The sequence below is a fragment of the Eumetopias jubatus genome, unplaced genomic scaffold (genome assembly GCF_037043125.1).
Source record: "Eumetopias jubatus isolate StellerSeaLion01/CBP00866 unplaced genomic scaffold, mEumJub1_p1.0 scaffold_11, whole genome shotgun sequence".
NCBI lineage: Eukaryota > Metazoa > Chordata > Mammalia > Carnivora > Otariidae > Eumetopias > Eumetopias jubatus.
In genome coordinates, this window is record NW_028274817.1 from 64,559,157 (window position 1) to 64,575,888 (window position 16,732).

Sequence of the window (16,732 nt, forward strand, 5' to 3'; positions counted from 1 at the left end):
GGCTCTCTGCCCTGTGGGAAGCCTGCTTCTCCCTCTCCCACTTCCCCTGCTTGTGTTCCCTCTCTCACTGTGTCTCTCTCTGTCAAATAAATAAATAAAATCTTTAAAATATATATACATATATCTCTCTTAAATAAATAAATAAATAAATAATGAGCAGAGTAACTGAATAGACATATTTCCAAACCAAAACTACATGAGATATTATCCCATACCCATCAGAATAGCTATCATCACACGTTTTTGTATTTTAATTCCAATATAGCTAAAATACAGTGTTACATTAGTTTCAGCTGTACAATATAGTGATTCAACAATTCCATACATCACCCAGTGCTCACCACAAGTTCACCATTTAATCCCAATCACCTATTTACCTCATCCCCTTACCCCCTTCCCATTTGGTAACCAAAAGTTTGTTTTCTATATTTAGAGTTTGTTTCTTGGTTTCTCTCTTTTTCCTTTCCTAATTTCTTTTGTTTTTTAAATTCTACATATGAGTGAAATCATATGGTATTTGTCTTTCTCTGACTTATTTCACTTAGGATTATACTCTCTAGCTCCATCCATGTCATTACAAATAGCAAGATTTCATTCTTTTTTATGGCTGAATAATATTCTGTCATACATATATACCACACCTTTACCCATTCATCTATTGATGTGTACTTGGGATGCTTCCATAATTTGGCTATTATAAATAATGCTGCAATACACAAAGAGGTACATGTATCCCTTTGAATTAGTGTTTTTGTATTTGGGGGGTAAAGAGTGTGAATACTGGACTGTAGGGGAGTCCTATTTTTAACATTATGAGGAACCTCCATACCACTTTCCACAGTGGCTGCACCAGTTTGCATTCCCACCAATAGAGCAAGAGGGGTACTTTTTCTCCACATCCTAGCCAATGTTCGCTGTTTATTGTGGGGTTTTTTTAGCCATTCTGAAAGGTGTGAGGTGATATCTCATTATAGTTTTGATTTGCATTTCCCTCATGATTAGTGATGTTGAGCATCTTTTTGTGTGTCTGTAATCCATGTGTATGTCTTTTTTGGAGTAATCAACATAAACTTCACAACTTATGTAAAAATTAACTCAAAATGGACCGTAGAAAACTGAAAATTGAAATATAAAACTATAAAGCTTTTGGAAAAAAACCAAAGAAGATCTTCAGGATCTAATGTAGGCAATGAGTTCTTAAACGTCATACCAAAAGCACAATCCATAAAATGAAAAACTGATAAATTTGACCTCCTCAAAGTTTTTTTAAAGATTTTATTTATTTATTTGAGAGAGGGACTAGGAGAGCACAAGCAAGGGGAGTGGCAGAGGGAGAGGGAGAAGCAGGCTCCCTGATGAGCAGGGAGCCCGATGTGGGGCTCAATCCCAAGACCCTGGGATCATGACCTGAGCTGAAGGCAGATGCTTAACCAACTGAGCCACGCAGGCGCCCCTGACCTCCTCAAACTTAAGAAGTTTTACTCTGCATAAGACCCGGTGAGGAGGACAAAAAAGACAAGCATAGACTGGAAGAAAATCTTTACAAAACACATATCTGACAGTGGACTAATACCTAGAATATATAAAGAACTCTCAAAAGTCAACAGTTAAAAATCCAAACAACTCGGGCGCCTGGGTGGCTCAGATGGTTAAGCGTCTGCCTTCGGCTCAGGTCATGATCCCAGAGTCCTGGGATCGAGTCCCGCATCGGGCTCCCTGCTCCTTGGGAGCCTGCTTCTCCCTCTGCTTCTCTCTCTCTCTCTCCCTCTCTCTCTCTCCTCCTCTGTCTGTCATGAATAAATAACTAAAATCTTAAAAAAAAAAAAAAATCCAAACAACTCAATTACAAAACAGGCAAAAGACATGAACAGACCATTCACAGAAGAGGATATACAGATGGCAAATAAACACATGAAAAGACCTACAACATTATTAGTCATTAGGGAAATGCACAGTGAGATATCAACACACCTAATCAAAATGGCTAATAAGAAACAGTAATAACACTAAATGCTGGTAAAGACGTAAAAAACTGGACTAATCATACATTTCTGGTGTGAATTACATCCACTCTGTAAAATAGTATGGGAGTTTCTTACAAAACTAAACATGCACTTACTAATATGCCCAGCACTTTTGGGCACTTTATCCCAGAGAAATGAAAATGTATGTCCACAGTAAAACCCGTACATGGATATACATAACTCCTTATTTGTAAAAGCCAAAAACTAGAAATGACTCAGATGTCCTTCAACATATAGTTTTAAAAATTAGCACATTCATACACGGTATACTATTTGGGAATAAAAAGAATCAAACTATTGATTCACACAACTTCAGTGGATCTCAGGGGAATTACGCTGACTGAAAAAAAGCCTATCTAAAAAATTTACATACTGCATTATTCTATTTATATAACATTCTTGAAATAGCAAAAATACAGGTTAAAGAATAAACTACTAGTTGTCAAGGATTAGAAAAAGAGGGAAGGAAGTTGCTGTAAGTATAAAAGTGTAGTACAAGGGATACTTGCAATGGAATATCTTAACTGTTGGTTGTCACATTAAGCTACACATCTGATAAAACTATGTATGACACTATACAAATGAGTGCATGTAAAACTGGTGAAATCTGAATAATTTCAATGGATTTTATCAATGTCAATTTCCTGGTTGTATATTGTACTATAGTTATGCAAAATGTTCCTTTTGGGGTAAAGTGTGTAAATTGTACATTTAAGTCCACAATGATCTCAAAATAAAAAAAATTTACAAAATCAATAAAACAGTGAATTGATGTGAACTTCAGGCTACCACCAACAGAGATAGTAACTAGAAAATAAAGGAAAGAAAGAAACTTTAGTGGGCTAAGTGATGAGTTCAGTTCAGGTATATTTTTCCTGAAATGTCCATATTAGTATTCTTCACTTACCTTCACATATTTAGACTTTTTACCTTAAATATGTAACCTAAAGATTTTGGTGTCTATGTGAGCATCTTCAAGTCATTTTGTTTCATACTGCAATATATAAATGTATCAAATCAGAGGCACCTGGATGGCTCAGTCAGTTAAGCCTCCTACTCCTGATTTTGGCTCAGGTCATGATCTCAGAGTCGTGAGATCAAGCTCCACATTGGGCTCTGTTCTGGGCATGGAGCCTGCTTAAGATTCTCTCTCTCCCTCTCCCTCTGCCCCTCCCTACCACTTGCATACTCTCTCTCTCTAAAAAAACAAAAAGTATCAAATCAATAAGTTATACACTTTAAACTTACACAATGTTATAGAGCAATTCTACCTCAATTTAAAAAAAAACATTTTCTTAGAATTTGAGGTTAAAATTTTTGTCTTGTTTTTATACAACAAAATGGTTTATGCACAAAACAAAATAATGAAGCTCTAACAGAATATACTTTTTCAGGCTGCAAATGTAGTTGGAGTTGGACTGTTTGAAGAAACTGGCACAGTAACCACACCAGCAACTGTACCAGCAGTAGTACCAATGCTCCATGAAGTCGAAAACAAAGTTCCTGCCAAATTGGCATCATCTTGCATTGCTATTCAATGGGAGGAACCTGATTGTCATGGCTCTCCAATCACTGGATATAACATTGAATATGGAGACAGAAAAATTCTGACTGTTGAAAGAGTAACAGAGTATCTTCTAAAAAATCTACAGCCTGATACCACATACAAGTAAGTTGCTTGTATCTTACTTTGGGTAGATGAAGTTTTTCTAAGAATTTTGAACAAATCTACATTTCTTTGTTTTATATAATCTACACATTTTTTGAAAGAGAATTTTACTGTTTTAGAAAAATCTGGCACTACTAAATCTACATTTCTTTGTTTTATATAGTCTACACATTTTTTGAAAGAGAATTTTACTATTTTAGAAATATTTGGCATTACTAAAAGCCAGTTTCTCCTCATCAAAAATTGTCAATACTGATAATGCAAATTCAAGATTTTCACCTCAAAAATTTGACTATAATAATCAGTATAATATGATGGTCAGTATCTTTTCATAGGGTGACTAGGGGCATAGTTTAAATGTAGAAATTTATTTTCCTTTCTAAATCCAAATTAATAGTTTAATTTTTTTTTCTTACCACTAGAATCAGAATTCAAGCTATCAATCATTATGGACTAAGCCCTTTTAGCCAATCAATAAGAACCAAAACCAAGCCACTACCACTTGATTCTCCTCATCTTGATTGTGTGGTCTATGGACACCAAAGCCCCAAACTGAAATGGGGTATCTCTTCAAGCAAAGGGTTACTTTCCAACCTTATAAGCTACAATTTGTTAATAGGAGATCAATCTGGGAGGTAAGCTATCTGTACTATTTAACATGTATTCTAATAAAAATGTTTTAAAATTTCCTATCTTAAACATATAATCCAAAGCGGTTTCAATGAACTGATAGATGTGAAAGCAGTACATTATCATGTTAGATAGTTTCTTAAATTCCTACTGATAATTTAGCTATTTTTGTTCTTCCAAAACATTTCTTCCTTTATATAACACACATTAATAACAAGGAATAGAAGTTACAAAAGGAATATGAAAGCCAGCACCTTGCCATTATGACATTTACAATCTGATTTTTTTTTCCTTTTGTGTTGTACCCACCAGGCTTCAAGTTGATTTATTTAGGATTTACTGAGGACCAGTTTCAAGTCTAGAGTTACTTGTACCTAAGTGAACTTTGATTAATAATATTGCTTCTCCCATCTTGATTCCCAATCCCAGATTTTCTATCATTTACCATGGACCTTGTCAGACTCACAAAGTGCACAGACTGAGTGAATATATGCAATACAAATTTAAAATCCAAGCATGTAATGAAGCTGGTGAGGGACCACTGTCTTGTATCTATACTTTCACTACAACCAAAACTCCACCAGCCAAACTTAAAGGTAAGTATTATAAGCCAGACAATAAAGGTTGCATTAATATGAACTCCAATAGCTCAGATATAAAATTCTGCAATACAGTCTATTTTAAATGTTGAACAATAGCAGAAGACTCTAGTGCTTAATTATGGATTCAAGGTGCAATTTAGAATTTAATAAGACTCCAAAAATTATAATGTTTTACTTTTTAAAAAGTTTTTTTTTTTAATTCATTAGTTAACGCACAGTATACTATTAGTTTCAGGTGTACAATATAGTGATTCAACACTTCCATACAAAACCCAGTACTCATCACAAGTACACTCCTTAATTCCCACGACCTATTTAATCCATCACCCCACCCACCTCCCCTCTGGTAACCATCAGTTTGTACTCTATAGTTAAGAACCTGTTTCTTCGTTTAATTCTCACTCTTTTTTTCCTTTGCTCATTTATTTTTCTTCTTAAATTCCACATATGAGTGAAATATGGTATTTGCCTTTCTCTGACTACCTTATTTGGCTTGGCATAATACTCTCTAGCTCCATCCACATCTTTGCAAATGGCAAGATTTCATTCTTGTTGTGGGTGAATAATATTCCACTGTAAATATATACCACTTCTTTATCCATTCATCAAATGATGGACATTTGGGTTGTTTCCATAATTAGGCTATTGTAGATAATGCTGCGATACACATCAAGGTGTACGTATCCCTTTGAACTAGTATTTTTGTATCCCTTGGGTAAATACCTAGTACCGCAAATGCTGGATCATAATGCAGTTTTTTTTTCACTTTATTTAAATTTTATTAGTTAACATACAGTACAATATTGGTTTCTGGAGTAGAGTTCAGTGATTCATTACTTACATACAACACCCAGTGCTCATCACAAGTGCCCTCTTTAATACCCATCACCCATCTAGCCCATCCTCCACTCACCTCCCTCCATCGACCCTGAGTTTGTTCTCTATCATTGGGAGTCACTTATGGCTTATTTCGCTCTCTCCTTTTTTTTCTTTTCCCCCTTCCCATATGTTCATGTTTTCTGTCTTAAATTCTACATATGCATGAGATCACATGATATTTGTCTTTCTCTGACTGACTTATTTCACTAAGCATAATACACTTTAGCTCCATCCATGTCATTGCAAATGGCAAGATTTCATTCTTTTTGATGGCAGAATAATATTCCATTGTATAATATACCACTTCTTATTTATCTATCAGTCAATGGACATTTGGGCTCCCTCCACAGTTTGGCTATTGTTGATAATGCTGCTATAAACAGTGGGTTGCACATATCCCTTCAAATCTGTATTTTGTATCCTTTGGGTAAATACCTACTAGTACAATTGCTGGATTGTAGGGTAGTTCTATTTTTTAACTTTTTGAGGAACCCCCAAACTGTTCTCAAGAGTGGTTGCACCAGTTTCCATTCCCACCAAGTGCAAGAGGGTTCCCCTTTCTCCACATCCTCACCAACACTTGTTTCTTCTGTTAATTTTAGACAATTTAACCAGTTGTTCCTTGTGTTGTTGATTTTAGCCATTCTGTCAGATGTGGTGTGATATCTCATTGTAGTTTTGATTTGAATTTCCCTGATAATCAGTAATGTTGAGCAACTTTTCATATGCCTGTTGGCCATCTGTATGTCTTCTTTGGAAAAATGTCTACTAATTTCTGCCCATTTTTAATTAGATTATTCATTTTTTTATATGTTGAGTTTCATAAGGTATTTATATATTTTGGATATTAACCCTTTATTGAATATGTCATTTGCAGATATCGTCTCCCATTCAGTAAGCTGCTTTTTAGTTTTGTTTTTTCCTTTACTGTGCAGAAGCTTTTTGTCTTGATGAAGTCCAAATAGCTTATTTTTAATTTTGTTTCACTTGCTTCAGGAGACATGTCTAGAAAGAAGTTGCCACAGCTGATGTCAAAGAGATTACTGCCTGTTTTTTCCTCTAGGATTTTTATGATTTCCTCTCTCACATTTAGGTCTTTAAATCATTTTGAATTCATTTTTGTGTATGGTGTAAGAATATGGTCCAGTTTCATTCTTTTGGATGTTGCTGTCCAATTATCCCAACACCATTTGTTGAAGAGACTTTTTCCCACTGGATATTCTTTCCTGCTTTATGAAAGATTAATTGACCAAATTTCATTTGGTCATTGACCAATTTTCATTTCTGGGTACTCTATTCTGTTCCATTTACCTGTGTGTTTATATTTGTGCTAGTACCAAACTGTTTTGATCACTACAGCTTTGTAGTATACTTTTAAATCTGGGATTGTGATACCTCCAGCATTGTTTTTCTTCTTCGAAATTGCTTTGGCAATTCAGGGTCTTTCATGGTTCCATACGAATTGGAGGATTGTTTGTTCTAGCTCTGTGAAAAAATGCGGTGGTATTTTGATAGGGATTGCATTAAATGTGTAGATTGCTTTGGGTAATATAAACATTTTAACAGTATATTTTCTTCCAATCCATGAGCATGGAATGTCTTTCCATTTCTTTGTGTCCTCTTCCGTTTCTTTCATTAATATTTTACAGTTCTCAGAGTACAGGTCTTTCATCTCTTTGGTTAGGTTTATTCCTAGGTATCTGATGGTTTTTAGTGCAACTATAAATGGAACTGATACCTTAATTTCTCTTTCTGCTGCTTCATTATTGGTGTATAGAAATGCAACAGATTTCTGTACATTGATTTTGTATCTTGTAACTTTTATGAATTTGTATATCAGTTCTAGCAATTTTTTGGTGGATTCTTCTGGATTTTATGTATAAAGTATCATGTTATCTGCAAAGAGTAAGAGTTTTACTTTTTCCTTGCTGCTTTGGATGCCTTTTCTTTCTTTTTGTTTTCTACTGCTTAGGCTGGGACTTGCAGTACTGTGTTAAATAACAGTGGTGAGAGTGGACATTCCTGTCTTCTTCCTGACCATAGCAGAAAAGCTCTCAATTTTCCCCCATTGAGGAGAATATTAGCTCTTGGTTTTTCATATATAACTTTTATTATGTTGAGGGATGTTCCCTCTAAATCTACTTTATTCAGGGTATTTATCACAGATAGATGTATTTTGTCAAAGATTTTTATACATCCATTGAAATAATCATATGGTTCTTATCCTTTCTTTGATTAATGTGGTGTATCACAATGATTGATTTGGGAATATTGAGCCACAACTTGCAACACAGGAATAAACCCCACTTGATTGTACTAATGATTTTTTTAATGTGTACTTGGACTCAGTTTCCTAGTATTTTTTGAGAATTTTTGCATCCATGTTCATGAGGGATATTGACCTGTAATTCTCTTTTTTAGTGGAGTCTTTCTCTGGTTTTGGTATCAGAGTACTGCTGGCTTCAAAGAATGAGTTTGGAAGTTTTCCTTCCTTTTCTGTTTTTTTAGAATAGTTTAAGAAGAAGGGGTATTAACTCTTCCCTAAATGTTTGATAGAATTCATCTGTGAAGCCATCTGGCCTGGACGTTTGTTGGGAGTTTTTTGATTATTGATTCAATTTTATTGGTTATTGGCCTGCTCAAGTTCTCTATTTCTTCCTGTTTTGGTTTTGGTAGTTTGTGTTTCTAGTAATTTATCCATTTCATCTAGATTGTCCAATGTGCTGGAATATAGTTTTTCATAATATTGTCTTACAGTTGTATTTCTGTGGTGTTGGTTATTTCTCATTTGTGATTTTAGGTATATGGGTCTTTCTCTTTCTTTTTGATAAGCCTGACTAGGGGTTTATCAATTTTATTTTTTTCAAAAAACCAGCTCCTGGTTTCACTGATCTGTTCTACTGTTTTTTAGATTCTGTATCATTTATTTCTGTTCTAATCTTTATTATTTCCTTCCTTCTGGCTTTAGGCTTTGTGTGTTGTTCTTTTTCTGGTTCCTTTAGCTGTAAGGTTAGGTTGTTTATTTTCTTCTTGAAGTAGGCCTTACTGCTATATACTTCCCTCTCATCACCACTTTTGCTGCATCCCAAAGGTTTTGGACCACTGTGTTTTCATTTTCATTTATTTCCATGTATTATTTCTTCTTTGATTTCCTGTTTGGCCCTTTGTTTAACTTCTATGTATCTGTGATCTTTCCAAATTTTTTTTTGAATTTTATTGTTATGTTAGTCACCATACAGTACATCATTAGTTTTTGATGTGGTGATCCACGTTCTATTGTTTTCATATAACACCCAGTGTTCCATGCAGTACGTGCCCTCCTTAATACCCATCACTGGGCTAACCAATCCCCCCTCCCTCCCTCCCCTCCAAAACCCTCAGTTTGTTTACCAGAGTCCATAGTCTCTCATGGTTCATCTCTCCCTCTGATTCCCTGCTTCATTTTTCCCTTCCTTTTCCTAATGTCTTCCATGCTATTCCTTATGTTCCACCAATAAGTGAAACCATATGATAATTGACTTTCTCTGCTTGACTTATTTCACTTAGCATAATCTCCTCCAGTCCCATCCATGTTGATGTAAAAGTTGGGTATTCATCCTTTCTGATGGCTGAGTAATATTCCATTGTATATCTAGGCCACATCTTCTTTATCCATTCATCTGTTGAAGGGCATCTTGGCTCTTTCCAAATTTTTTTCTTGTGGTTGACTTAAAGTTTCTTAGCGTTGTGGTCAGAAAGAAATGCATAGTATGATCTCAATCTTTTTGTGCTTCTTGAGGCCTGATTTGTGACCTAGTATCTAATCTATTTGGCTAATGTCCCATATGTGCTTGAATGTGTGTTCTGCTGCTTTAGGGTGGAATGTTCTGAATATATCTGTTAAGACCATCTGGTCCAGTGTGTCATTCACAGCCATTGTTTCCTTATTGATTTTCTGCTTAGACAATCTGCCCATTGATGTACATGGAGTGTTAAAGTCCCCTACTATGATTTTATTATTATCAATTAGTTCCTTTATGTTTGTTATTGGTTTGTATATTTGGGTGATCCCATGTTGGGGCATATTTTCAATTGTTAGATCTTCTGTTGGATTGTCCCCTTTATTATGATATACTGCCCTTCTTTATCACTTCTTACAGGCTTTGTTTTAATGTCTAGTTTGTCCAATAAAATTATTGCAACTCTGGCTTTCCTCTGACATACATTTGCATGATATATGTTTCTCCATCCCCTCGCTTTCAAACTGCAGGTGTGCTTATGCCTAAAATGAGACTCTTTGGATGCCTGGGTGACTCAGTCAGTTAAGCATCTGCCTTCAATTCAGGTCATGATCCCGGGGTCCTGGAATCAAGCCCCGTTGTGTTCCCTGTTCAGCAGGGAGCCTGCTTCTCCCTCTCCCTCTGCCCCTCCCCCCTACTCATGCACTCTCTCTCTCTCTAAAATCTTTTTAATTTTTGAAAAAATAAAATGAGTCTCTTATAGGCAGCATATCAATGGGTCTTGTGTTTTTTATCCATTCTGACACCCAATGTCTTTTGATTGGAGCATTTAATCCATTCACATTCAAAGCAACTATTGATACATATGTATTTATTGCCATTTTATTACTTGTTTTGTTGTTGTTTCTGGGGATTTTCTTTGATCCTTTCCTATCTTTGTCACTTTTGGTCTTTCCAGTCAATGAGTGGAAAATATTTAATATTTCTTGCAGGGCTGTTTAGTGGTCATGAACTCCTTTCTTTGTCTGGGAAACTCTATCTCTCCTTCTATTCTGAATGACAGCCTTGCTGGATAGAGTATTCTTGCCTGAAGATTTTTCCCATTCAGTACTTTGAATATACCATACCACTCCATTCTCATTTGCCAAGTTTCTATTGAGAAATCTCCACCTAGCCTTATGGGTGTTGCCTTATAAGTTAAGGACTTCTTTTGTCTTCCTGCTTTTAATTTTTTTATCACTATATTTTGCAAATTTCAATACAGTATCTCTTGGTGTTGGCTTTTTTTTTTTTTTTTTTTTTTTGATGGGAGTTCTCTGTGCCTCCTGGATCTGGATGTCTGTTTCTCTCCCCAGTTTAGGGATGTTTTCAGCTATTATTTCCTCAAATAAATTTCCTGCCCCCTTCTCTCTCTCTTCTTCTGGGACTCCTATCATACATATGTTACTACATTTGATGGAGTCAGTGAGTTCCCTAAGTCTATTCTCTTGCTCCATAATTCTTCTCTCTTTTGTTCAGTTTATTTTCCATTACTTTCTCTTCTAGGTCATTAATTCATTCCTGTGCTTCTTGTAGCCTGCTGTTTATTGCACTGAGCCTCTTTCCAAGCTCATTTATTGCATTCTTCATCTGATTTATTCTTTTTAAACTCTTTTATCTCTGTGGTAAGGGTCTCCCTGATGTCTTCAACTGTTTTCCCAAGCCCAGTAAGTATCTTGCTGCTTTTTAAAAATTTTTTATTGTTTCTTTAAATTCTCTATCAGGCATGTTACTTATATCTGTTTCCCTTAGATCTCCTGCCATGGCCTTATCTTGTTCTTTCACTTGGGATAAATTCCTCCATCGTGGCATTTTGTCTAAGTCTCTTCCTTCTTCTCTGTGTTAGAAAAGCCACTTATGTTTCCTGCTCCTGAAAGTAATGGCTTTATGAGGAAGAGGTCACATGGTGTCCAGGACCTGGCAGTTCAGGAAGCATCTCTGGTGTGTGCTGTGTGCTCTACTGTTGTGTTCTGTCTGCTCTATCCTTCGGGCCAGTCACCTGCAGAGGCTCTCCTTGCCTTGTCTGGGCAGTGTTTGGGCTCTGGCTTGAATGTGGTGTTAACTAGATGTGCTCTGATATTCTTGTGAAATGAGACCTGATACTAACTTCCACTAGAACTGAGGCCCTGCAGAACTCTCAGGTTGGAAGACATGGTGTGGGCAGAGGTTTGTGCTGGTCTTCTAGGGGAGGGGGCTGCTGCACTGGGACTGAAACAAGCTTGACTGAGAAGAGCAGAACTGCAAGAGCATAGAGGCATGGGACTTGGTGCAAGCAAGTTAGGCAGCCAGTATAGGTGGCTCTGTGTTTATGCTTAGGCCAGGGAGGGAAATGGTACCAGCCAGCTGCTTTGTTCACTGAGAGGTATCTCCATAAACACTGCCCCTCTAAGAAGCACTCCAAGAAGAGTGAAAAATCTCCCCTCCATGAGTCCCAGGCATTCTTCAGATTCCTGTTTCCTCACTGTATACCCCTGGGTTGTTTGCCTGCATTCTCTCCAAGAGCAGAGCTCTATCCCAGCCAAGGCCACCAACCTTTAAAACTCCAGGCTTTAAGACTCACTGGTTGCAAGAACTCACGAAATTCAGCCCCTCTTGTTTTCCAACCCAGTGGTTATAGGGAAACATTCTCCTTGTGCACTGCCCTGTGTGCTCCTCTCTCTCACCCTTCTCCACAACCAGGCAACCTCCTCTCCATGGTAGCCAGGATCCATTTCTCCCCTAAATCATGTCTCCACACTTCCTACCTTCTTCAATGTGGCCTCTTCTCTCCCTTTAGTTGTGGAGTTTGTTCCATCAGTCTTCAGGTCGATTTCTGGGGTATTTAGGGTAATTTGATAGTTATCCAGTAGTGTTAGTGGGACATGACAGGCCTAGGGTCCTACTACTCTGCCCCCCAAAATCATAATATTTAAAAAAATATCTTTGAAATCAACTAATTCAGCCAATCACTCTACCACCACAGCCCATTTTTTAAGAGAAAGAAGCGAATTCCCTGAATGGTAAGTAACATAACTAAAGAACACTGTGAGCCAGCAGCAGAGCTATAATTGGTATGGTAGGCTCCTGATCCCCATCATAGTTCTCCTTCTACTTTGTCATGATATCCATTCCTTGCTCATCTCACATGTTTTCAAATGGATTAAAACACACACACACACACACACAAATATCAGCTGATAGGTTTAATTATACTGATTAAAGCTAAAAAATATACTTAATATATGGTACATATTCATACATATTTAGTACAAATATGTAACTTCATATTTGGTAATTAATACACAGTTGGTAATTTCTGAAACTGAATTTAATCTCCCTATTTGAACAGTGAAATCGACTGCTTTCTATAATACATAACAAGGTCAACTTACAGTCATGAAAGCTCAAGCTTTGAGCATTTTTTCCTTCTCATTTGTGAAATTCAGTTGTTCCAATCTTTCCACACAAGTCCAATCACTATTATGAAGTAGTCTGTTTTCAGTGAAAAGCTAACTGGAACATACTGGAATTAAACATGACTTAGACCACAATAATTCCTTGTTCTCTTCTTATATATTTAAGATTCATTTTCCTGAAATGTATAGAGACTAATAACATAAAGACCCTGCCCTCCTTTCCTCACACAGTTGCTGTGATCCTAAAATAAAATTATTAACGTATGTGGGGCACTTGGGTGGTGCAGTCAGTTGAGCATCGGATTCTTGGTTTCAGCTCAGGTCATGATCTCAGAGTCGTGGGACTGAGCCCCACATCAGGCTCCATGCCTAGTCCGGAGTCTGCTTAGGATTCTTCCCCTCTCCCTCTGCCCCTCCTCCCTTCTCTCTCTAATAAATAAATAAAATCTTTTAAAAAATTGTTAATGTATGTGAAATGCTTCCAAATATATGATGCACCATATAAATACAATGAAAAAGATTATACCAGTAGGGATTAAACAATAGTAATAAAACTCATAAGGTGTTAGTAACAAACAAACACGCATTATTGACAGTTTTAAGTTCTTGAAGTTTTTATTACAATTATTCAGATGCTTGATGGTATTACAAAAGGCTTTATACTAAGAAATATAACTATAACTATATATTTCTTAGATTAAGTGTACATGGACTGCCTTTTAATCATCATGGAAAACTGTATCAGAATTCAACATATTCAAGATCATCTAGGAAAAATGAAACCCTCTAAACTGAAATTCTCTTTTTCTAGCACCTAAATTACAGCATGTGAATAGCAGTATTTGTGAGATCAAATGGGAGTCTTTGGAGCCAATAAAAGGAGATCCCATTGTTTACAATCTTCAACTCATCAGTCAAAAAGGAACTGACCTGGTAAATTCTTGCAAATTTAGTCTTTAAAATTTTATAATTTTATATTCTACTGGGAATTGAGCTCTTGTTGAGGAGTAAGATACCCTTTTACAATGTTTAAAGCGATGAAATCTTATCCAAAAGTCCTACCTTCTCCCTAATGCTTTATGTACATATTATTTTGGGACAATTTGATTATTCATTCAATTAACATATTACTATTGAATGATTTGATATTTCTAGGTTTCACTGATCACATGCACAACTCACTCCAAACCAAATGCAATTAAAGTTTAACAATTATAAGTCTTTGTTATTTCTTACACTGGACAAAATTACCTAATAGTACTGGGTCCTCATGATATTAGAGACTGTAAGCATAAACTTTTAGTTTTGCTTTGAATGTATTTATGAGGTGAATGGGTTAATTCATAGTTTTCTTGTTGTCAAAAACTATACCATATTTTTTATTTGGTAAGACAATAAAATTTTCATTTTGTCTCATTTTTCTTTAGATATATAAAGGACCAGACACTTCATTCTCCTTTTCCAACTTTGTGACAAATGCACATTATCACTTCAAGGTCTGTGCTGGACGCCAATATCAGAATTCTGCTGGGATACAAGAGCTCTGGGGACCATACAGCCCCAGCGTTCTCTTCTCAACTCATAAGCAACATCCAAGGCCTGGAAAAGGTGGTGGACAAAAGGGGAGAAGCAGCACTGGTAAAGAGAAAGATGAAAAGCCCAGGATAGAAATGAGTAATGATACATTTGTTCTAATCCTTGTGACAGGATTTGCACTACTTGCTATTCTGTGTGCTGTTATAATTCAACATTATCTAATCAACTAATGTATTTTTATGCATTTTACCTTTTTAGGAATTTCTAAAACAAATTACATCAAATACTGAAATTGCTAGATACATCTCAATTCTTACTTTAAATCTCATTTGGTAGAACATTAAACATTTATCTGACAGTAAAAGAACTGCCTTACACTCAAGAAATTCATTGTGACAATAGAAGAGATTTTATAAGGAAACAGGTCTATTTTAAATTTGAGAATGTTAGCAACAAAAACACTTCCACTATTACGTAAAACTATCTAAAACCTCTCATGAAAGCTATTCTCTGCCTTAATTTTTCTAAGTAACCTTTTGCAAATTTTTGAGAATTATGAGAGGATAACAGCATTTGGGAATTTTATTCAGAAGGGGGAAAAATCAATTCTATATGTCAACTTACATTCGTATGAAATAATAAAAACATATCTACCAACTGTCTGTATTTTAATTTTTTCAAAGTAACATATTCAGCTGTTTAGCTTGTACCATGATAATTACTTTGATAGTGGGAAAATAGTAACTTATTGGCATTTTGTGAGTAGAAGCTGGAAAGTGGGGAGCCATTTTATACTATTCTAAACTCTTTAAAATACACTCAGTGATGATTACCCTGTAATCACAATGATTAAACATACATATAATGACTCATATTTGTACGTCGTATATTAAAATGATTTCTTCTGGTGAGAGACAGACTAGCACACAGGGGAGCTGGTGGGGAAAATGAATCCCCATAGCAGTTGGCTTGGATAGTGAGAGGGGCCAAATTCTGTGGTTTGGTGCAACCAGCAGGACTTGAAGCCTAGAGTGTTAAAGGTCAGTGGGCTTGGCTGGGATAGAACCCAGAGGGCAGTATACTGCTCTGGAAAAAAAGGCAGGCAAACAACCTGTGGATACCAGCGTGTAAACAGTGATCTGAAGAGTGCCTAGGGCACACAGTGGGGAGGTTATTCACTCATCTCAGAGCCCATCCAAGAGAGTGTTCACAGAGAGACCCTCCAGCAAAAAAGGGACTGTCAGGCATCATTTTCCTATACCTGCCCCTCAGCATAAGCATAGGGCCATCTGTGGAAACCAGCACAGCACTGATACCTGCTACCTAACTTGCTTACACAGAGCCCTGCCCCCACCCCACACTCCCATGGAATCCCCCCTCCCAGTCATGCTTGCCTCTGTCCCGACACAGGAGGCCCCATCCCCCAGAAGACCAGTCAAACCTCTGCTCATGCCACATCTCCCAACATAGGAGTTTTGCAGAGCCAGCTGACATCTCATTTCACAAATAGACCAGAGTATACCTAGTTTAAACGTGCCACATTCAGGCCAGGGACCAAACACTGCCCACAAGAGGCAAAGAGAGACTCTGCAGATGATTGGCCTGAAGGATAAAGCAGCCAAGACAAAACAGCACAGCAAACACAGCACCCATTGGAGACACTCCCAAAAGTGCCAGGCCCCGGGGGACAAGGGACACTACACAGCAGGGCACTACAGGACCTCTTTTCATAAGGCTATTACCCTCCAAGAACAGGAGATACAGCTGACTTTCCTAACACAGAGGAAAAAGGCACAAAAACTTAAACAAAATGAGAAGACAGAGAAATTTATCCCAAATGAAAGAAGAGGACAAGGCCATGGCCAGTGATCTAAATGTAGGAGATATAAGTAACATACCCAATAGAGAATTTAAAGTAATGATCTTAAGGACACTCACTGGACTTGAGAAAGGAGTGAAAGACATGAGTGAGACCCTTAACACAGAGATAAGAAATAACAAGGAAGGGGTGCCTAGGTGGCTCAGTCGGTTGGCAGCTGCCTTCAGCTCAGGTCGTGATCCCGGGCTCCTGGGATTGAGCCCCATATCGGGCTCCCTGCTCAGTGGGGAGTCTGCTTCTCCCTCTCCCTCTCCCCTCCCCGCCTGGCTCACAGTCTCTCTCTCACTCTAAAATAAATAAAATCTTAAAAAAAAGAAATAACATGACAGAGATAAAGGGTTCAATAAACAAGATGAAAAA

The 16,732-nt window shown here is 36.9% G+C and overlaps 1 protein-coding gene across 1 annotated transcript in view; it reads left to right on the top strand.

Moving 5' to 3' along the window:
- The window catches only part of LOC114207438 (fibronectin type III domain containing protein 3C1-like), a 62,519-nt gene extending 47,796 nt beyond the window's left edge, over positions 1 to 14,723 (top strand). Inside the window, 5 exon segments of the mRNA XM_088028983.1 lie at positions 3,419 to 3,693; positions 4,116 to 4,328; positions 4,753 to 4,919; positions 13,769 to 13,890; positions 14,385 to 14,723. Of these exon segments, the coding sequence (XP_087885109.1) occupies positions 3,419 to 3,693; positions 4,116 to 4,328; positions 4,753 to 4,919; positions 13,769 to 13,890; positions 14,385 to 14,723 (1,116 nt within the window).
- Positions 14,724 to 16,732: the final 2,009 nt, after the last annotated feature.